The sequence below is a fragment of the Channa argus genome, chromosome 6 (assembly GCF_033026475.1).
Source record: "Channa argus isolate prfri chromosome 6, Channa argus male v1.0, whole genome shotgun sequence".
NCBI classification, from domain to species: domain Eukaryota; kingdom Metazoa; phylum Chordata; class Actinopteri; order Anabantiformes; family Channidae; genus Channa; species Channa argus.
In genome coordinates this window covers 17,177,374-17,200,378 of record NC_090202.1, presented here as the reverse complement: position 1 = coordinate 17,200,378, position 23,005 = coordinate 17,177,374, and the positions used below count along the sequence as shown (strand labels likewise).

General features: G+C 40.4%; 1 protein-coding gene across 6 annotated transcripts in view; it reads left to right on the top strand.

The window, feature by feature from the left end:
* The window catches only part of ets1 (v-ets avian erythroblastosis virus E26 oncogene homolog 1), a 38,291-nt gene extending 16,050 nt beyond the window's left edge, over window positions 1–22,241 (top strand). For 4 of the 6 annotated variants that reach the window (XM_067507239.1, XM_067507240.1, XM_067507241.1 and 1 more), the window contains 7 exons: window positions 10,896–11,015; window positions 11,806–12,006; window positions 12,328–12,405; window positions 12,740–12,985; window positions 14,297–14,557; window positions 18,718–18,836; window positions 19,025–22,241. In XM_067507239.1, coding sequence (XP_067363340.1) covers window positions 10,896–11,015; window positions 11,806–12,006; window positions 12,328–12,405; window positions 12,740–12,985; window positions 14,297–14,557; window positions 18,718–18,836; window positions 19,025–19,240 — 1,241 coding nt within the window. In that variant the 3' untranslated portion in view covers window positions 19,241–22,241. Of the gene's footprint in view, window positions 1–3; window positions 3,591–10,895; window positions 11,016–11,805; window positions 12,007–12,327; window positions 12,406–12,739; window positions 12,986–14,296; window positions 14,558–18,717; window positions 18,837–19,024 lie in introns of those variants that run through there. The other 2 variants (XM_067507243.1, XM_067507244.1) reach the window with 2 other exon arrangements.
* The last annotated feature ends 764 nt before the right edge of the window (window positions 22,242–23,005 follow it).

Sequence of the window (23,005 nt, the reverse complement as noted above, 5' to 3'; positions counted from 1 at the left end):
AGTCAAGTTTTGTCAAGTTTACTACTGATACATGCTTTGTAGGTTTGTTGTAGCCCACAAATGATATCCCTCTCTCTTTCATCCTGCTTTGATCTCACCAGGGATCTGTCACCGTCTCCTCTCTCTCCCATCTAAGCAGCCATCTCTGACCCATATATTCAGTACCACTCTGGGAGAGCCAGGGCTTTCTGGCCTGCCATTATGGGAGATGGGCAGTGGTGGTGCCTAATCACCCCCTCCCGACCAACCCCACTCTCTTCTCTACTTCCCTTCTTTCTTCTCTACCCACCCCTCCTCTTTGGTGGTTTAAACTGACTTTCCAGAGGGAAGGAGAGGCAGGCTGAGGTGATGAATCTGCATTGCTGAGGCTTGTTTCTCTGACTCCACTGCCTGGAAGACTTGGTTTGCTCCAGGGGTAGTCCAGGGCACAGCTAGGGAAGCCTGCAATGCTGAACTTTGTTTGTCTTTGGTTATAAACTCTGCATGGTTTCACTTCTCAGTTTCTACATAGAGTGATGTTACCACATGGTGGCATGTTTGGATTATTTGCATTAAGAGCTTTTTGCATTTACTAATCCCTTGTGCTTTTAAGACTCAGGTGGCGTTGTTAGTAAAGCAACAGACAGTTTTGATGCATCATGGAAATTTGATACTAACTGTTAGTGTTGACCCACTATAGAGCTGTGACTTACCACATTAACCACCTTCTTATCACCCTGAATACCTGCCGAGCATCGATTCACACATACATATCTCACATACTAACATTACAAAGTGCTGACAGCTGCAGTTAAGTTGCCAAAGTGTAGCGCTATCTTGCAAAACCATTTCGCAATGCTTGCTCCTGCTTACGCTCACTTGGGTGCACTCAGGTCAACTTGAGGCTGCCAAGGAGCAGTTCATAACATCACACAAACACATCTCTCACAAATATAGGCTGCTTGGTATTTCCATGCTTACAAGTTAAATGTATGACAAATGTCTTTAATCTGACCACAGCATGGACGCTTTTTTGTTCTGCATGCATGTCAAATGCGATGCCAGACTACTTGGTTACCGAAAGAGATAAGCCCTCCAGACAAAACTAAAATGCATTTGTTGATTTGTCAGATTATGAAAGCAGTAGTTCTCCCAGTGGACACAACTTTGTGGCTTTTCACACGCAAGCACAAAGACGGAACTGCAGAGTTTTTTTTTTCTTTAAACACCTGCAACCACATAGTGTACATACATGCCCTGCTAACAGACACAAGTCCTTTTCATATTGTTTATTTTCCTTTGTAATGGAAGTCCAGCCAGCATCATCTTACCCAAGGCCTGTCCTCTCTCTCAGAGGTAATACTTTTTAAAGAGCTCACACACTGCCAGGGTCAGAGGTGGACACAAACAGGGCTTGTAATGTTCTGCCAAGCTTTTATTCCTCTTTCTGGTGTTATAGTTTTCAATTCCTGACACTGCACACTTACTTCAGTGTAACCCAGGTTGCAGTAGCTTGTTATTGGAAGCATCATGTTGCCATAACAAAGCTGTCAGCTCTACAGGGAAGAGTTTTAAAGTAAAGAGAGTGTTATTGAACAGGGAAAGTGTTGGATTGTGACGTTAAGGACATAAAAGCATAATATTCATATTCATCTAAAAGTTTCTTGGAGTTCTTTTTGAGTGCTACGGTATATTCAGGTAACAATGTTAAGTGGTTAAGTAAAGAAAAACAACTGTGTACAGTAAAAGTCTGTTTAAGGCTTGGGTGACTTTCCTTGTGTTCGTCAGGTCAAGGTTCAATAACTGACAGGAATGTTTGTGAGCATGCCCTGCTGGGTGGCATGCGTGGAGGGATAAGAGCTTGAGGGGGAGGTTTGCTTTTTGATCAAGACGTTGCTTATTGTAATAACTGGCATGCCTGATGCTTCTCCTGAGAATCCTTACAAGGCATCTTGTTCCGCGCCCGCCACATGCAGTATGCATACAAGCACACAAAAGCCATATCGTAGGGATGACGCTTAGAAAGACTTCACCGACTTTCTTTTCCAAGGTCCCTCCCATGCTGGTAGTGTGGAGCGGGCTAAATGTGTGTCAAAACAGAGGGAGTTGCATATGCTTTGGGGTTTTTGCTTCAGTGTGTTTGTGTCAGCACTCCTTCAGTAGCGCAGTGTAATACTGTATATGCCAGTGTTTGAGTGTGAGTAGCTGCCTGGCAGCTGTGCAAACACTGTTTGGGTGATCCAGGCTTCTCTTGATGTGGTCCATCACTGAATCGGGCCAAACGGCGCAAACCAGTCATCTGATGTGCACTGCATCAAACTGGAGATGATATGGTTTTCTCCACAACTCCATTAGTCATTGCAGTGTTCGGGACATAAAACATACGTCATTGCATAATGTTTGAGCAGGCCATGTCTGCGCCTAGAGGGTAACAAAAAGCAGCTTTCTCAATAGGCTTCCCTGTGCTGGTTGATTTGTCAACATACTGGGTGGATACCAGTCAATTGCATGTCTGTGAGTTTCCACAATAACCTTGTCTTTCTTCCTTTTCTGCACTGCCTACTGATGCCACTATGTTACACCAAATGGGTTATTCCCACCTCTCAGCCAATGTCTCATTCGTTTCTCCTTCACTCAGCTTGTCATCTCCTGTGTTGCCCATATAAACATAAAACTGTTAGACTGTGTGGGTCCTATCTCTGTGCTTCCCTGGTGAATACACGCCTTAAACTTTGCTTTATGAAGCTTAGTCATAAAGTAAGGCGTGTTAGCACCAGATACATCAGTCTGCTAAATAACAAGCATATGGTAGGAAAGAGAATGAGGGGGTGGGCTGAGGTGTGGTTGATATGATGGTAGTGAAAATGTGTTTGGCATGTTGGAAAAATTATTAGAAATCAAAATGATGAGAACCCCCCTCTCTTAGCAATCAGTGTTCTTATTAACGTAAGTTCTGCAAAAAAGCCCACTGCCAAAACAAAACAAAATGGGTTCTTTGGCTTGGGAAATGAAGCATTACCAAGCACTTTTCATTTCTTCTTGCTTTTCATTCTTTTTTTGTAAAAGACAACTTCTGTCAATTATTTACCCACCAACCCACACACACACACAGATTTTTTTCCTGTAGTGTTTCTCCCCCTCCTTTTTCTTTCTTCCTATCTTTCCACATCTTTCTGTTGGGCACATGAGTTTCTGTCATTGCACCTTGATGTGGTATATGTTGAGTTCCTAGTGGGTGCATTTTGTCCCATCCCCAGCCATTCCTTACTTGTAATCCCTGAGTCATGGCACTAGACGCCTGCTACACCACATGCCACTGGCTGATTGACTTTGTGCTTGCTTACTAGTTTCTGCTACCACAGACCTCTCCTGTCTTTACATTTTCAGTCTGACTATGAACCCTAACTGCCCAGGGTGTTCCCCAAATGGCTGCACAACCACCCATGCATCACAACGTCCTCCTGTATACTCTATAACTGTTTCTCTGCTCTTGCTTTCTTGCTGTTTTTGTTTTATGTCTCCACATTTAGGAGCAATGTTTCCTGGAATGGAAACTGGCCTACAATAGAAACATGCCTGTTTTGAGATTCAGTCAACTGGCCTGCAAGACAGTGAGTTTGTTTCAGCACAGATGCACAGCTGTCCACAACGAGGGCATGTCACTCATTTTGTTTAGTTCGCGTTCCAGATTTTCTTCCTCTGTTTTCTCTTTTGTCTGCATTTGTGGTACACCACCTGTTTTTGGAGTCAGCATGAATTGTCAGGTGGACAAATGGGGCACAGCCACTGATGTGTTGTGTGATCAGACATACAGTATCAGAGTTATACTGATTAATTTGCCTGCCAAAGCAATAAAAGAAAAGATAAAGAAAGGTGTGATTATGTATGTGGCAGACTGTGTAGTGTTGGTGCAGTGAAATGGGAGGCACATGTTATGGCTGCTATGGAAGGTGGTGGTGGTGTGTGTGTGTGTGTGTGTGTGTGTGTGTGTTTGTGTGTGTGAGGTGGGGGGTCTGCTGATGAAGTTATAGCTATGAAAGTAACAGCAGCTGGATTCCTTAGCTTTGTCTGCCTAGCCTGACCTCCTCAGTATAAGTTTTTTTTTTTAACATATTAAAATAAATTGACTTGGACATGAATGGAACTTGAGTAATTTTTAACAGAACCACCATTATTAGTTTGTAGAACATTTTCCTTTGGCTTTGACATATGAGAAATGCTCATTAGAGATGCTCTGTTGCTACTGAAAATATGTTATTGAAAGCATAGTTACAAGGTAACTGAGTCATTGAGCAGGAACTTTACAAGATATGGTCATTGCTTTCATCATGACCAGTCACACTGTCAAATGAAGCAGCACAGTATCCCCTGAAGTCCAGTCATTGTTTGATGGAATGAGTCACAGTCTGACTGAGCTTGCGTGTGTGTGTCTCCGTGTGTGTGTGTCTTTGTGTGTGTGTGGGTGTTTATGGGTGTGCGTATGTCATGGGGGGAAGAGAAAAATGTAGAGAGGGAGATGGAGATGACAAGGTGAGCGCGGGTTTTCACAGCTTCAGTGATATTCACATGTTGTGGAAATCACTTTCATCTCTTGTTGCAAAACATTGAGTTGCAGATATCTGTCTTCCAGTTCCAGTTATGAAATCGTGATTTACATCTTTTAATCAGCTCAGGCAGCCTATAGTGAGGTGTTTCAAGTTGTTGTAAAAAATACAACATATCTTAAATAAGGAAAAGAAGGAGACAGATGTGCCCAGATGTTTGATGTTTCGTGCTTCTATTAGCCATGGAGCCTAAACTGAGCTTAAAATAGATGGTAATTCATCATCTTGAGCAGAAACCATTTTGCCACTTAGACCACAAGTCATTTTTGGTCACATTAGAGGAAAACAAGAAAGCTTGTGAAGCACATTAGTGATTGTAAAACAAAAGTGGAATGTGAAGTATGCAACATGAAAACACTGTGGTCTGAGGGGAATTTATTTATCAAGTATTCATCTGTCGTCCATACTGTAGCTTGCCTTCAAACAAGCAACAAGCTCTTATATATGGATTTTGTATAATTAGACTCAGCCGTTACAAGTCATGTATGTACACATACTGCAGAAAACAGTGATCGAGCAGCAAACAGTTCCACTGGCGTGCGTGAATGCGTGCCTGTGTGCAGTCCCAAATAGTTCACATTGATATCAGGACCCTGGTGGTGGAATGTATCAGTTTGGACTAAAAATGGGGCAGGCATCATGTTTTGCGGAAAAAATGCAACACAGAGAGTAAACTGTTTGTCAGATCTGTGGTGTGTTTGGTTTAACGCCTAAACAGTTCCCCCAGAGCATCCCCTGCCTGTTTACAACTGGGATGGAGCCTGGGAGGCAGGCTAGCTGGAATACAAATAGGCTAATGCCACCTGCACTCTCCAGTAGAGGACTCACCTGTGGGTTTCCTTTGTCCCCACTATGATGAACACTGATGGACAGAACAGTCAGTCAAATATTCAAGATATTCAGAAGTCATCCAAAACCTGGGAAAAGTGTTGTCACATCTCCGTTTCTATAGTGCTTTGATGCATACTGGATTTTTTTCCTAATTTATTTTTTGTAGCCTCCTTAAAGTAATGGAGAACGTGAAGATTGTGCAATGTTACTGTTGCTTAACTTTTCATACTTGAGGCAAATCTAAAACGCGAGCCTCCCTTTTTACGCTGTTTAATATCACATAGCAACAAAATGTAAATAAACAACTATAGGCCAAATTCAGCCTTTTTCTGTTTCGCTCCTTCTTCTCAAAAGAAAAAACATTTTCCACCAGGGTTTTAGTAAAAATATGTTTAGCATGTGTTGGTGATGGCACGGATCATTTCAAACCCAGAGGTAATGTCATACCAAGCGCCGAGACTTTGGCATAAACACTACAGTTAATGCACTTTCACATCACGAGCTAATATGATTTTAGAGATGGAGGGAGTGGAAGAAAGAAAGACAGCGTGGCAGCCATGGGGTATTAGTCTCCCTTATTGTCTGCCTTTAGTAGCCGGTGTGTCTGTGGTGGAGACGATCCTGGACAACTCTAGTTTCATGGCAAAGACAGATGTCAGCTGTAGTGGCTTTGTCCCATGCAGCTGCTTTACACCACCACAGGCTTGTGCTTCAAGAGGGCAGCCAGAAGCCAGTGGTGGAGACCTAAGAATAAAACTAGTGTTCTAGCACTATTCTCTGTGATGGTGGAATGGCCCTGGTTTGGATCTCTTTAGGTCAATAGTTGGGTCTAGGTCTGGTTTGGCATATTTACGTTGGTTTGAAACAGGTCTACACTTCTATTTCTGGTCCCTGACATTGAGATGGAAAACTAAACAGTAGAGCAACTGGCTGAACAAGTAGCCCTCTCAAAACTAGACTGCCACCCCGTCTTCCTACTCTTGCTCTGCTGCAGCCTTCAGCCACCACTTTATCACCCAGTCCGCCTGAATAGGCTCCCTTCATGTTGGTCAGGTTTATGACTCTGCGTTCTCAGACCAGGGGTCCAGATATGGATCTCCATCAAAGGCTCTCTCACATACCACTGTCACTCCTGGTCTGATGTGGGTAGAATGGTCTGCTTTAAAGAGTCAATTTTAAGCCCTTGGCAAAATACCCAGGCCTTTTCATTGCACCTTTTTGTGACCCTGCTGATATGTACCTGTGTTCTTATATCTAGGTAGGGAATGATGCCTCAGTGGTGGGTCAAAAATGTTTGACAGTCACCTGAACCTACAATTTACCTCACTTCACACAGGAAGTGGCAACTTAGCCACAGGAAATGGACCCTTTTACCTTAGACTTGCTTAAAGAATGGTAAAGAGACAGATGAAAATAAATTACTCAACTTAACTGAATAGCCTTTAATATGTTTATTATTTTTATTTTCTTTTCCGTCGTCTTTCCTTCCCTCACATAAACCAACACCCACTCGCTGGTTAAATGATACAGGGCTATTTATAGCTCAATTTCATGATAGAAAGCATATTGTCCCTTATTTGTTGAGTCTGGTTGCCTGCTCTGCTTGTATCATTGCATCATTCTGAGTGGAGGCAGCAATCTAGGCTTTATGAATGAATGAGTCTCCGCCAGAGGCTGGGAGATGGCACTGATCCCACTGTGATGTCACTCCAGAGGCAAGGAGAAGAGAGGGAGCTTTATGAGACCTCCCATTCATTGGTCTGTCTCTTTCTCTCTCTTTGACTGTCTGTGCTCACCCCCAGTTCTCTTGTCCTGTCATGGGCTCATATTACAGGCTGGTGCCCCCCCCCCCCCCCCCCCCCCCTCCCTCCCCAACCTCAGACAGACAGACACACACGCATACTCAGTCAACCCCTCACCCATTCGAGATGCTCCTTTGCCATCTTCCCCTAGCCCAGCCCCATTCTGCCCTGCCCAGCCCTGCCTTTTCCATCCCCACAGACTTTGAACCCGGCCGCAAAAATCCCAATTTCACGCCCACGCTCTGGCGCACAAGTGAAGAAGGCTGCTGATTTAGTTCACGTATGTGTATGTGTTTTTTTGTGTGTGTGTCATTTTAACAGCCCAAGATGCCAAAGAAATTCTCCATCTAAGGTTGGGTTGGGGCTTGGTCACAAGGGCAGGGCAGTAAAGGTGCACAGTCAGTCAGATTCCCTGGGGGAAATATCCCCGTCACACTCAGCAGACTGTCCATTACTGATATCATTGCAAGATGGGAGTGGCTAATCAATACTTTTTACTGTACATCCAGACTAAACATTAGGCTCACTTAATCAGTGATTCTTAGAACAAATTGACTTATTTTTCTATCTACATCATTAGAAGAAATTGGTTTCATTGCATACTTTTCTTTGCAAATGCTGTTTTCACTTTGAGTCTTCTTAGTGAACTGCGAATGCCATAATGTTGCCCGTGATTTACACCCACTCCCACATTTCGTGAGCTAAGTGGATGGAACTCATTTTGCGGACAGACCCACACTGTCTAATGTGGAAAGTGATGACTTGTGGATGCTCTAACTCTTAGTACGTACTGACCATTCTGTATCTAATGGGACTCGTAGGCATTGAAATCCTATCAGGACTTCATCATTTACTAGAGACTGTCTAGATTCAAGCTCGCCTCTCACTAATGGATGCACACTGTACATTAGCTCTTCCACGGATAACTTACATATGGATCATTCACCATGGAGAGTGTTCTATTATCATTGCAATTTTAGGTCTTACAATGTTGCTGTGACCTCTGCTTTTTGTTTTTAAGATTTCCGCTCACAAAAAATCTACAGAGCAATGTGTACACGTACAGTATATGAAAGTGAAGCATTTTGATAAAAGTGCAATTGCACTGCCACATAACTATTCAGCCTTAAAATGCATTTGTTGTGCTTCAAATTGCTACAAGACAGAGAAAAATCCAGTTTCCCAAGAAGCGGTGAGGGGTGGGGGTTGCAAGTAATTCAAAATAAAAATAAAAGAAATCACACAAATTGCAGCGCACATTTTAATTTTCTCTATAATCATGGTTCACACATTTCTCTCTTTAGAGTGCCTAATGGTAGTTCTCATGCAAGATGGTGTTGAGTGTCTTTGATGGAGGATTTAGTGCTAAAGTGGGTTCAAGTCTGTGTGGGCAAGTACAGGCTGGGTCTGGGTTGATAAAAGCAATGTAGAGGGAGGGGTGTAAACGGTTCGAAAGTGCAGACAAACTCCACTCCATCCAGTTTAAATAAACTGCCACATCTTGCCTTCACATCAAAGCACAGACTGTGTCTGAGCCCCAGTCCCATCTCAGTTTTGCAGCAGTTTGCAACATGTATGTTTTTGCACTCCCAACTGCACAACTTAAAGGAAAAATGAGCTCAGTAGAGGCCTTGACAACCCTGCTCTCGGGGGCACATTTTATGCAAAGACATCTTGCTCTTAATGTCATTGTGAAACTGCATGGTTTATTTCAATATGCAAGATGTATCTGACAATAGTTTAGCAGAGGTCTTATCTAAGTTTGTAAAACAGTGTTTATTTTCAGCTCCTCTACCTTACTTTACTTGTGACCAGTATGAATAACTTTCTGTTTGTTCATTAACGTAACAGAGCAATATATTATTACAAGCCTTAATTAAATCATATGAAGAAGCAAAGAGTTCTTTTGTGTCCTTTGCCTCGTGTTTGTTGCAAGGTTTCTTTCTTAAGAGAGTGGGGGAAAAATAGAGGGAAAAAAGAAACTGGGAGACCTAATTTTACAAACAGCCAGACAGACATTGGTTACATGCGCGAAAGAGGGACAGCTGCTGTGCATTCCAGACGAGGTCGAGACGTCAGCGAGTGCTGAAAACAAGCATGAACTGTAAGTTGCCCCAGTGTACTGCTGGCAGAAAAAACCACCAGCCACTCGAGATGCCAGAACATCTGGGTTAGGCAATTTGTAGTTCTGTGGTAGTGACAAGATTTCTCCTCATCACTAGTGTGCCTTCAGGTTAATCTTTTGGGATCTGCGGTCTAAGAGTTTTAATTGACGCACAAGTTAAACAGATAAGAATGATGAGTTAAAGAGAGAGACATAATGCAAAAGCTTAAAGTTTGTGTGTACCCTGAGCTGCTAAACTGATGCTGTTTAAAGGTTTTCTCCATGCACTGTACCCCAAGCACCCAAACAAAGTTGATCAGACAATTTATGTTAGGAAATCATACTGAAGACTCTATACGATTGAGATAAATTCATATATTGGCATTTTGTGGACACTTTGCAGCATAAGTGTTTGGGTCCATGCCTTTTAATTGGAACTCGTGGGCATTTATGTGTCTATGAACAAACCATTTGTTGAGTTTTGGCTAGATTAGTTTTAAGCAGTTGATTGTAGTGTTAGTAGCCTAGAGGTCTTTCCCCTTTTCCCCTCATCATCCTCCCTTCTTTGCCCCTTTATCCTACACTTTTGCAGGCTGGCCAATCTAATTAGATGAGTGCAAGTCATCAGGCACTGTTTAAAGCCATCAAAGGGAGTTCTGTTCCCCACTGGGTGCCCACTGGCTGTGAGCAGAAAACAGTAAGCCTAGTGTGTGACTGAGACCCTTGAGACAGCCCTCCCCTATCTCTCTTAGCCACCCGCCAGCAGCCATGGTGACATCATCACTTTATCCCTCGACCCTTGACCTCCCAAAACGTTTGACCCTATGCTTGGTCTGGTGACAGTAGGCTTACTGTGTAGGGTCAGCATGGTAGGAGGGCTAGCAGGGGTCATGGTGTCACTGATGGGCACCAGCTATTGCTCTCCCACCCAGGGTATGTGGGTGCGAGAAAGGTTATTATTTTAAGTTTGTGTGAAAAAAGTTGTTCCCTGCAAGTGTCAGATGAGTGAGATTTAGATTTAATTTTGAAATCCTAGAAACATAAATAAAAATAAAAAAAAAGTCTGAAAGCATAAACAATCTAACAAAACTCATCATTCAGAAAAACAATCTGCTAATGTCTGCTCTAAATTGCTATTCAACCTGCTGAAACAAACTTGTATCTTTGTATGCAAAAATAGTGCACAGACAGTTTGTGGACCCATCAGATCCAATTGTGTGACCGCTCTACCTTAAGTAGATTGGATCTAATATGGAGACACTGTCTGCTTAGACTGGATGTAATTGTTGAGTCATGTTGTTGATCACGGTCATGTAGAACTCCATTGATTTTGTTTCTATGTGGGTCCATGTGCGTGTCTGTGTAAATTTCTATCTGAACTACATTTACAAGTGTATCTTTACCACCTTGTCTCTGTCTGAATTAAATTGTGTTGCAATTTATGCAATTCATTCATTGTTGTTGCTTGAGTCAATAATATTTGAAACAACATATACTAATAACATATTCATAGTCAGTGTGTAGTAATTAGTTATTGTAAATGTAAAAGTTTTCTTTGCCTTTTGTGATTGGCAGATCCGGAATGTGGAGATGTCCCCCTGCTTACTCCAGGAAGCAAAGAGATGATGTCCCAGGCTCTGAAGGCAACCTTCAGTGGCTTCACAAAGGAACAGCAGCGGCTGGGCATTCCCAAAGGTAAGACTGCTTGAATTCCCATTAGTTCCCTTTTTCCCTATTTAAACAGGATCAAGATTTTCTTGTGAGAAATGAAATTCCAGGTAAGAATAGGCCCTGAAAACCCCCAACCATGTCTGCTGTCAGGTCTGCACGTTCATTGGACCTTTTCACATCATTGCCTGATTTAGAGCGTTTACTGAAGGCTTCTGTTAGGATTAATTAAAAGCCAGGAGAAAACCAATTATTTCAAAAATGACCTACCATTACGTACATGTCAGTATAGGCAGACTGACAGGCTTTGGCATCCAAAGAATCTAGACAAAGAGACAGACATAATGATGATTTAACTTTCTAAGTTGATACTAACCACAGTTATGCTGTTTGGAACCAGCATGACTTTCAGTATCTATCTATCTAACTCTACTAAAACTACAAGCATGCTTCTGGCCTTTCATTGCGTTTACTTGTTGTATCCACTGCTATCTCTTTGTTGTTGATTGACTTGTTATTGGTAGTTGTATTTACCACAGAGGTGGTGTGAAAGTTGGCATCAAAACCAAAGATCTGAGTTTCTCACTGTGAAAGCAAAAGATAATCATCATGTGCTGCACTTTAGAGTGCTACCAGAGAAACCAGACACGTTAAAATTTTATTTGTAAGTTCGTACCAGTGACATGTGACATTAGAAGAACGAGTAAGTGTGTGGATAGGATTAAATAGACCACAAATAAACCTTTTTAAAGTTTAATTTGCTTCAGAAATCACAAAAGGATATAGCAGAACATTTAACACTTATTCTGATCCTCAGATCCAAGACAGTGGACAGAGAACCATGTGGCTGAGTGGCTAACGTGGACAGTAAATGAGTTCAGTCTGAAGAACGTTGATTTTGACAAGTTCTGCATGAATGGAGCCAGCCTGTGTGCAATGGGAAAAGAACGATTCCTGGACCTAGCACCTGACTTTGTGGGTGACATCCTTTGGGAACATTTAGAAATGCTTCAGAAAGGTAAGGCCACATTAGTCTGATGCCATTAGTCTGATTGCTGAAAGGGATTGTTTTGTGCACTAAAAGATGGCTTTAAGATGGAGACAAGAAGCTAAGAGACTTTTTATCTCACATATTACATAAACACTCACCACCAAGGGTGATATCACTGCTTGCACAGATTAAAGAGTATGTTGGCATTTGCTATAGTAACAGGAGTCAAACAGGAAGACACAGTTTAGCTAGGATCATTAATTTTTCAGAATGCTGGATGCAGTTACACGATACATGAAATCAATGATCAGGTCACTGACTCTTGTTCTATATCTATTTTTCATGAAGAAGATACAAAACATTACCCCATCAATGGACTGACCTCCAACTTCCAGGAGTCCCGTTATACCTCAGACTACTTTGTCAGTAAGTGCTCATCACACTCGTTCTCAATCAATCTGCATGAAAGCACAATATCAATGTTAATGCAAAAACTGAAAAAGAGTGGCGTAAATTCAAGAGGTCATATATCACAGGAAATAATTTGGCCTCACTTACTTTTGCTGAGGTTAGGTGTAACTGGTAACCTGCCCAAAATGTGCTCAGGATTGTGTTTTATTATGGACTATTCACAGACTATTAATATGGGCAGCAGTTGAGCACAAGACGGATAATGTCTCCTCTAAGATTGATTGTCCTCTATTCTGCCTTACTTTCATCCCTGCTTTCTATTTACACTGTTTTCCTTTTGTGTCCCCAGGCTACGGTGTTGAGCATGCTCAGTGTGTCCCTCCTTCTGAATACTCAGAGCCTGGCTTCATCACAGAGTCCTATCAAACACTTCATCCCATCAGTTCAGAGGAACTCCTGACGCTCAAATATGAGAGTGAATACCCTGCTGTCATCTTACGTGACACGCCCCTCAATCCGCTCCAGGGGGACTACTTTTCTGTGAAGCAGGAGGTGGTATCCCCTGACAACATGTGTGTGGGACGCCTCAGCAGAGGTGAGGGGTCATATCTAGATATGAGGAATAGTTCTGAGGTTTAAGCACAAAATATGATTTGTCTTGAGAAATCCTGCAGGGAACTGCTGCAGCGAAGTTGTGCTCAAACGTTTGCATGGATTGAGTGCTTGATAAATGTGTCCATATGTGCGTGCATGTGATTGTGTGGGTGCAGCTAAATGTTAAGTGTTTCTGTGGGTGCCTGTGTGCGTGTTTTTGTGCTGAAGCTACCAGAATCTTGTCATGCCACATCAGTGTGTATGTATTAGAAGAGAAGAAAAGCAGGCCCTCTGGTTGGTTTGTGGTTCAAGCAAAGCAGCCTCATGTACTCTAGACTGGGTTGGGGAAAAAAAAGAAAACTCTATTGTTTTTGTCAGAGTGATACACGAAGCAAAGCCACAACGTGTTCTCTTCTTGCCGCCTGTCCTTTATGTAAAACAGTTCAAGTGGTGTAACCTTCAAGTCTTTTCCTCGACTCAGCCTTAAGGTTCTGGGTAAAGAGATAGAGGTGTCATCCTCAGTTAGCAAGCGTGGGGTTTTCTCATGAAACTGTTTGCTTTTCTGAACGCACACACTTATTTGCTCTCCCAGTGATAGTTTACAGAGGAATTATCAGTGTGGTTTACATTCATAGCCATAAAACTAGGATTTTCTTCTCGCAATCCCCCAGCTGTATAAATGAATAGCATGTGCCCTGTACACTACGCACTACTTCCAGTGCTTTAAGCATTTGCCTGCAAGATATGAGGTTCAGTCCTCACACATAAAACATACTAAACTTTTGATGGTTGCGCTGTGCTCTCGCAACTTGGGAAAGTATTTTGTAATGCAACTGATATCCACATGTGGCTTCAATTCCAGCATTCTGCATCAATCGAAATGCTGCATTATCTGCCATTTGTTAATCACGCTACTGAAAGACTCCTCTTATCTTTCCCAAGGTCAAACATAAAAAGGCAATTTGTTTGATTTCCCTCCATTTAAAATCAAATCCAAAAGGTGCTTGTATACATGAAATGAGGTGTGAAGTGGAGAGATATGTTACACTGTACAAAACAATATTACTTGGTGATAATGTGAGTAATTTAGTGATAAGGGTCTAATGTCACATTATATAAATATTATTCATGTACCAAAGACCCTTTACTGTACAATGAATCGTCATACTGAAATGTTCTAGAGGAAAAGCACTGCCAAAAAGATCACTCAAATTCAAGCTTTATTAAAGAGCTTTTGATGAGATATGTATTAAAATATGTAGTTCGCAGTTTATGCCACTGTAACAAGTTTCTCTTTGTCTCCTCTACTCAGGTAAGCTTGGGGGCCAGGACTCCTTTGAGAGCATTGAGAGCTTTGAAAGTTGTGACCGACTGACCCAGTCGTGGAGCAGCCAGTCGTCATTCAGCAGTCTGCAGAGGGTACCTTCATATGACAGCTTCGACTCAGAAGACTACCCCGCTGCCTTGCACAGCCACAAGCCCAAGGGCACCTTCAAAGACTATGTGAGGGAACGCTCCGACCTCAGCAAGGATAAACCTGTCATCCCAGCAGCAGCTCTGGCTGGATACACAGGTAAGATGTCATGAGGTCATAGTTTATACATTATAATTTTGTATAGAGTCTCTACCTCGAAAATTGCTGTAGCTTTTTATAGACCTTTTTTCACAGCAGACATTTTTAAAATGTCATAGCAGGAAAAGCACAGGCTAACCAATGACATTAATCATAGCTCTGTTCCATTTAAGTCAGACAATATACACATTTCCCTGGTATTAGTGTGCACAGAAGGAAATGCATTCTGTATCAACTTTAATAGTTTCACAACATAGCAAAAAAAATTGCATTGAAAATTGTCTAGGCTTATTGGTCCAAGGCTGTATTGGCCAGAAATGTTGGTGGTGAAGATCTCAAACACAGTGTTACTCTTTTGTAATATATTATCTCCCAGACTGCAGGATTTATTTCTATAAGACATACAATACAGTGTAGCTGTAACGTTATTGTTGCTCTGCAAAAAGCCTCAGATGTGTCATGAGCTTTAAAAACCCCTCCCCTAAAAAACCTTTTACCCAGGCAGCCCAAGTCATGCACATTACAGGAAACAGAAAAGATTTTGATAATTCTTTCTTTTTCTTCTTCTTCTTCTTCTTCTTCTTCTCCTTCTGCTTTTATTCTTCTTTATCTCATGCTTTTGTTTTGTCTTCACTTCTCATCTAGTGTACCTTCTTGTTATCTGCAGCCCGCATCTCAACCTATTTTTTTTCCAGGTCGTCCTAGCAACACTGGTGAAACATAGAAATTATGCCTGCCCCTGCACATAGCACCAAAGTAAAATAATCTCTTCATCTCATGAAGCATCTTCATATTCGTACATGCTCAAAGTGCTAGTGTATGAATGTTCTCCAAGTTCAGTGAGATGTGGAGATATCTGCAGGCTTCTCTTCAGCAAGTGCACTATTTTAGCATCTATCGTGGTTTAGGGTTCGAAAAGGTGCATGAAAAAAATGCTTCTGTTACTACATTTAACACCACGTATATATATGTTAACATTAAGCTATAAATACCTCTGTATAAGGAAATTATATAAGAAAGCAATTAAGTCTTGTCTGGTGTTGTTTACCTGCCTCTCATGTCGAATACTGCAATAGTAAAATAGGCAATAAAACTAAAACCTTTATAGTTATGTAGAGTTTGCTTAATTTTTTATGATGTTATTGCTGTATAAAAATTATGGTAAAAAAAAAGTTACAGTGCAGATATTGAATCTTCTCTTGAAGTGGTTGGGACTTTTTCGGCCATGTTTAAATTATAGTCACAAGGCTGCGAGATTGCAAGAATTGAAAAGGGGGAAATCCAGGCTTTTTTTGTCAACGTCACTAACAATGCATATATCAGAATCCAACAAACTGTCCCAAAGTCATTATGCGCAAGATAATTGGTCATTTGTAAGGTTGTTAGTTCAAAAGTCGCTTATAGAACAAGTATTCATTCACAGTGATGTTGGAAAGATGTAGTAATGTACATATAATCAAATAATGAAGCGCAAGTCCCTCTAGTGACAATTAAGGGCTGTGTTGCTCTCTGGAAAAAAAAAAGTATAAAACAACCAAGAATAAAAAAAAAAAAAAGCATATAAATGTGATGCATGAACAGAATTTAGTCAGATGTAAAAAGGAAAAAGGACACCTTTCTGAGATGACTTTTGTCCAAGAACAAGTTTGAGGAAGATTTGACCAAATCTGCATTTTTTTTTTTAAAACAGCATTACCCATATTACATCTAAATGTAAACTCAAGCAAGTGGAAATATAATCCTTTACCACCTTAGCAAATCTACATCGCAACACTCTGATTCAATTTACCGCTTCAGCCATGATATCTGACATGTATCAGTTATTACAAGAGGATAGATGAGTCCAAAGAGCTCATGTGTGAAAGCCTGGCGAGTGCTTCCAGCCTAATGCATAATAATGTATTCTCACTGAGGGGAATGTACTTCCTCTGAGCTTTTACACAATGGGAAAAGGGAAAGATGAAAAAAGAAATCATGCTAAAATACCCCAATTTTCCTGAAAGAGGGAAATGTCAAGCATTCTACTCTGGTCCTAGCTGCTATTAAGAGCAGTGTGGGTGTGTAGTCCCTCAAAAATGGAAACCTTTTTCGAGTGTATATCTCCCTTCAGACAGGGAGAGCAAGGGAGAAAAAGAGAAACCCTAACCATTGAACATTTCAAAAACAATTAAACCTCATAATAAAGAACCATTTAACGTATAACTTCAAAATCCATGTTTATGGTAGCTTGGCAGCTTGACAGCTTGCTCTGCTCGGCTTCCTGTCTCAGGCATTGGGTGACAGGTGATACTTGTAGTGAGGACGAGGAGTCTGATAAGGCTACAGAAAGATAAGTGAAGCTCCCGTTGTCATTTCCGTGGTTTCCTGTGATCATTTGCTATTTACACCTCTGTCACAGTAATCTCAAATCTTTACAATATGGTGAACTCTCAGTCTGTATCATACTTTTTTTTTTCTCTATCTCACAGGTACAGACATACAGATGCACACACTAGATTTAGTCTAGTGATTAAAAAAATGGTTAAAATACTGTTATCATAGTTTAATCAGTGTATCTAATTAAACACTGCATATTAGTTAGTTTTACGTTTTCTAATAGTGTAACAATGATTGGGATTTTTTTTTTTTTTTTTTACTTACTAAATAGCTTTTAGGGCCAATCGCCATCCTGCTGTCTTGGTCTAGCTTCATATTCTCATTAAGCATGCCACGGGTCAGTGAGCCTCCACCCCTCTCACCCCTTTTGCTACACTGTAAAGTTTTTCAATGAGGCCCATTGTGCATGAGATTTATAACATATTTTTGGAAACCATTTTTTTTTTCAAAGGGTCGCCTACATTCCAGCATGAGAGCATAGTGGCTGGTAAAATGGCATGGTATTACCCTTATGTGAGCTTGCTGTTACAGTAGCAGACTTTTGGAATGCGATTTGAGTCTATCTGAAAGAGACTTGGTGTTTCACAGCTACTTATTTTCTAAAGTCAGTATGGCTGTTGTCATGCACCATCTCCAGTCCTAGCAGGAGTAAAGAGGCTGAAACGACATTTCAAGTGTTCAGCCCACATGTCTGTTTCCCTGAAAGCTTTTGTTTGTGTTGTATAAGGGTACATTTGGTTTTCTGAGGCACTCGAGAGAGGTGACTTTTGCTTAGCTTCAGTTTTGCTAAAGCGGTGTGCTGCATAGGCAGGTGTGATTTCAACATCGCCTCAAAAGTGGGTGAGTTAGCGTATGTGCTGAAAAACCACAAGATCAAAGAGCATTGCAGTGAATCTAGTTCAGACAAAACCAGTCTTTTTTGGTTGCCTTTGTTCTGCTTTCCCTCCTTTTTCCATGAGATGTAATAAAGTCATGTAATAACACTGAAGTTTGGTCTTACCAGGTTATTGTATTACCCATTATTCCTAAAAATGCTTTTTATTTTAAGAGTATAGATGATTTGGCACCTACTCTCTGTCACACAGACACTCAGTCAGTATTCAGGTTTCTAAGATGTATTACTGGAGGCAGCCCTTCTTATTTTAAACTAGTGATTTCATCGGTATGGAACTCATAAAGACACAGACTCTAGATTCAAATACTACACAGTGCAACTTGCAGACAAGGGAATACATGATGAATGGGACTGTTGTATTTAGTAGGACATTTGGTTCCACTGCTGCACTTCAGTCTGGCCCAGATTAGAATGTTTGCCATGTCCCTCTTTAGACATAAGTGAGTTATTGGCATGCATATTTTACAATTTCATACATAGAAATAGACACTGCACTAAAGCATTGCTCTTATTTCCTTTTTAAAATCTATTTTTTTATTAACAGTATATTTTTCATAGTCTTGGCAGTGTGTCCCACTTATGTAAATTGTTAAACTGGAAATCTCCCTCTACCCAAATATTTGTTTTATCACCCCTGGGTTTTAGCATCAACATAGAATACAGTAGATGCAATGCACTGCGTTGTTATATATATTTTATAGTACTTTGGAGCTCTGAACAAACAATGGGACTACAGAACTAATCTGTATCGTGATTTCTTTCCCCAAGCTCATGCTTAGCTAGTTAATCCCCCACAACTGTTTTATGCCTTAACAACATTGTGTCTTCTCAGTGTAAACAGCTCTTCCTTTAATGCACACCTTCTGTCCCTCTCCCATCTGTTCCGCAGGCAGCGGCCCCATCCAGCTCTGGCAGTTTCTACTAGAGCTGCTGACCGACAAGTCTTGCCAGTCCTTCATCAGCTGGACAGGCGACGGCTGGGAGTTCAAACTTTCTGACCCTGATGAGGTGAGAGGTCATGACCCTACTGGTCACCGGCACACGTGCTGGGAGGTCCTGAGTAGATAGCCAGATGGACAAGATGTATTCTTATTTCCCAAAAAACTTTTGCGTGCCTCATTAATGTGCATCAGTAGCAAGTGATTTATAAATAATATTTTAATACCATCTTTATTTGAATTTTTTTATGTTATTAGGTTGCGCGAAGGTGGGGCAAAAGGAAAAACAAGCCCAAGATGAACTACGAGAAGCTGAGCCGTGGCCTACGCTACTACTATGACAAGAACATCATTCACAAGACCTCGGGAAAGCGCTACGTCTACCGCTTTGTTTGTGACTTAAAAAGCCTGCTGGGGTACACACCTGAGGAGCTGCATGCAATGTTGGACGTAAAGCCTGATACGGACGAGTGAAAGTGGAGAATAAAAAAAAGGAGTGAAGATGAAAGTTAAGAAGCCACATGGACTGAAAGTAGTCTTAACTGTTTGATAGTCCGTAAACCATTTTTTTTGGGGACCAACACGTTTTTAATGACTAACGCTGGTCTTTGTCAGTTTCAAGCTCCTGTCCCTCAGACCATGTTTTCAAGGCACAAGCCAGAAGCCTGTATTCATCCGTTGTTGCATTTGAGGTGTGTGTGTATGTGAGTGTGTGTCTGATTGTGCGCGTGTGTGACATATACTAGTGTTATTTAGCAGCTCAAGGCAGACAAAGTGCTATTGGTCAGAATTAAGGTTCTGTTCTGCCTAAGTAGCAAAGTCAGAAGACATGAGGACCCAGACAGAAATTGTGAGACAACCAAGAGAGAGAGCGAAGAATATAAAATGATTAATGTCATCTTATGGGGTAAACGGAGAGCAGCAGTAGGAGGTTCCTGCTACAGAAATGGTTGCCAAAATGTAAAAACTGAACTGAAGAACGTGTAATGTCATGTTTACTTACCTGTTCACTGCAAGCAGAGAGTTATCAGCTTGGACCAAAAACTGTTGTTTATAATTTGTTGTTTGAGAAGTTTATGCCAGTATTATAATATTGATGTTAAGAACACCCACTGTCCACCTACACCTCATATATTGGAAACAGTAATTTGTTTATGTTTTCAATTAGGGTGGAACCAAATGTTAGATGTCATTAGAAGTTTAATTGTTGTGTTCTCTAAGAGCCTTTAACTGAAATGTGCTGATTTTTGATCAGACAACACTATAGACGCTGGCCCTGTGCTTTTTGGGGTTTGAGGACCTGGTAAGATTACTCATACCAAGAGTGTCTGATAGACAGACAACTGAAAGTAGCCGTTGTGTTTGAAACTGACGCTTTCACCTTTACGTACATGTTTGCCACCTTGTTAGAGAGACATTGACTGAAACTTCTTCATTTTTGCATATACCACCAGTATTAACAAACTGTAGACAATCTATGTGGAGAACTTCAGGAGATTATGGTAAAGAGAATTGTTTAATGTGCAAATTAGATGCATCATTGTCGGTTCACTGTCCAGTGTTGCTTTAGAATTGTTGGAATGATCTTCTGTCTATACAATAAAAACACAAATTAAGTTGTTGAGGTAGTAATTTGACAAAATCCTAAGAAGGTCAGTGTGTTTTTATATTTTTCTTTTGTTATGCAGTACATTCTAGCCAAGAAGAAGAGGTTGCAGCATAGTGGGAAGGTACAGTGTAGGAAAATTAGAAAAAAGCGGCAGGAAATAGGAAGATGTTGACTAGAGGGAACAAGAAGCTGTACGAGAGTAAAAGGACTCTGTGGGTCGATTGTAAGGTTTGATAGCGTGTGACTGACAGAAATTATGCAAGTTGGCATTGCTTGGGGGTTTGCATTAAATGTACTTGGTTTGCTGCTGCCATTAAGGCTAGATGCAGCTTTGAGATGAAATCTGATTGCAGACATACAGGACTAGTGAAAGACATGAATTGGAATTGTTGGCTTGTGTGTTACTCATCTATGAACAAAATGATTAGGTTAATTTCATATTGAGTGGCTCATCTATGATTCCACCCACATTTATGCAGTTTGCGTAGAATACATGCTAAGAGATTCACTGGTTACAACTGAGCAAATTGGCAACAATTTCCTCCCAACACTGGGAAAAGTGGCTGTACACTGGCTTTATGGGAAATGCCAAAGTTAAATATCATCTTAGAATACAATGTTATTGTTTACAGTGGCTGAATGTTACCCATATGTATGAAAATAGCTTTTGAGATGTCTATTTGTACAGATTGTATTTCATAATGCTTTACTGAGATCCAGATAACATAAATAAGCAAGAGACAAAGCAGGAATAATAACCAAAACCCATGTGAGGTCTTTGGCCACAGTGCTTCCGGTATCATCCACACTGATGGAAGACAGGGACCACAAATCGTTCACATCTTTGTAAAGTGTTGAGTTTTCTTTGATCTTTTGTTAATGTGTTGGAAAGCACAGCTTAAGGAAAAATAGAAACTCCTCCTGTGAGTGCGCAAAGGAGATGCCGTTTGTGTACATAATGTTTAATTGGCTAGAAGCTTGTCCATCTTCATCCAACACTGACGGACAAATCCTTGCCCGTGATTGTCATTCCACACCAAAAATAGTACATATTAATAAATAAACTGCACTGTTCTCCCATTCTTTTCTGCATTTTGGAGTTGAGGTATCAACACACTGTTTTGCTTTTACCCATAGTTTCCCCTGATGCCAGTGATTCATTTAAAAGACAATGTTAATGGTTTTTAAACATAACTTAAGGGTTGCCAATGCCCTTAACCACGTTTTTTTGTTTGTTTTTTTTGTTTTGTTTTTTTCCCCCAACACAATGTCAGAATGTCGATATGTTTGGCTCCATAAAATCTATGTGATTATAGAAGATTTCTGTTACTTAAAATGTTAATACTTTAAAATTATTTTGTCAGGAAAATGTTAACTGTCAGAAATTATTGCAGGTCTTATGTATTGTTGAATCTTAGTCAGGCAAATGTATACACACCATGTTTGTGGCATATGCATATCTGGATTTAGAAGGAAAAAAACTTTTTTTGTTTTTGATATTGTTTTTTTGTATATTTTATAGTGTCTCTGTATTTTTGTTATGAGATCATTTTTTATTGTATTTAGTTCACACACATTTGAATATTTTTCAATAATTTATATTTTATAAAAGACAAGAGATGCAGACAGCTGGTGCTTTCATGGGAATTTAAAGGTAGTGCAGGACAAAATAATGTAGCGATTTTTGTTGACTTTGTTTTTGTTTTTATTATTTTTTTATATAGAGAATAGACCTGTCTGCTAGAGATATTAGGCTGATGCTGGCCCATCAATGATTTCTGCTGGAAAGGTTTTATAAACTGTAGCTTCTATTTCTAAAGTGTACTTCAAAATGTTATAAAATATATGTGAACTAAGATTTCATAACTGTGTGTGGTGTCAATATTTTGATTCTGGTACATAATAACAATATGTGTTACACATACTATGTAACAATGTCACTAGTACTATAATAGTACAATATACAAGTATTACAAGATTAATACTTTTATCCTATATATGAGTACAGTATACTAAACTTTTAAAAGACAAGATGTGGTAATATTTTGGAGTATTAAATATAGTTACTGTAGATAACTTTGCACTTCTTTGAGGCAACATGATGTTATTTTCTCATCTCATCAGCAGGAAATCTTGTGGTCTAAGATGCGGAGTTGAATCATCAAACTCAAAGTTCCTTAAAACATTGGCTCTTTTATATGTTTCAACATTAAGTCATCAGAGGTTTCCACAGAATGTGGGTTTTTTTTAACACTAAGTGACTGTATAAGTGCAGGAACTTGATAATGCAATTGTGTCACCGATTACATAATTTCATACATATATAGTATACATTATGTGTATCCACACAATACTTTGTATGCATTGATGATTTCAGTGAACAATTGATTCTGCAACCATCCCCAGGTGAGTGTGGCAAAAATTAAACAAATGTATACTTGAGTCAAATCAACACACCAGTGCATCAAAGGGTTTCTTTGGGTTCCCTTTGAAATACGTGCAAGCTATGGTGTGTCGAAGTTTTAATGAGTGTTTCCCGCGTACACTGATGAGGTGACGTCAAATCAGAACCAGCACACTGGGACCCATTCATGTGCTTCTTACCTCGGGCTCTTATAAATTCCACTGTA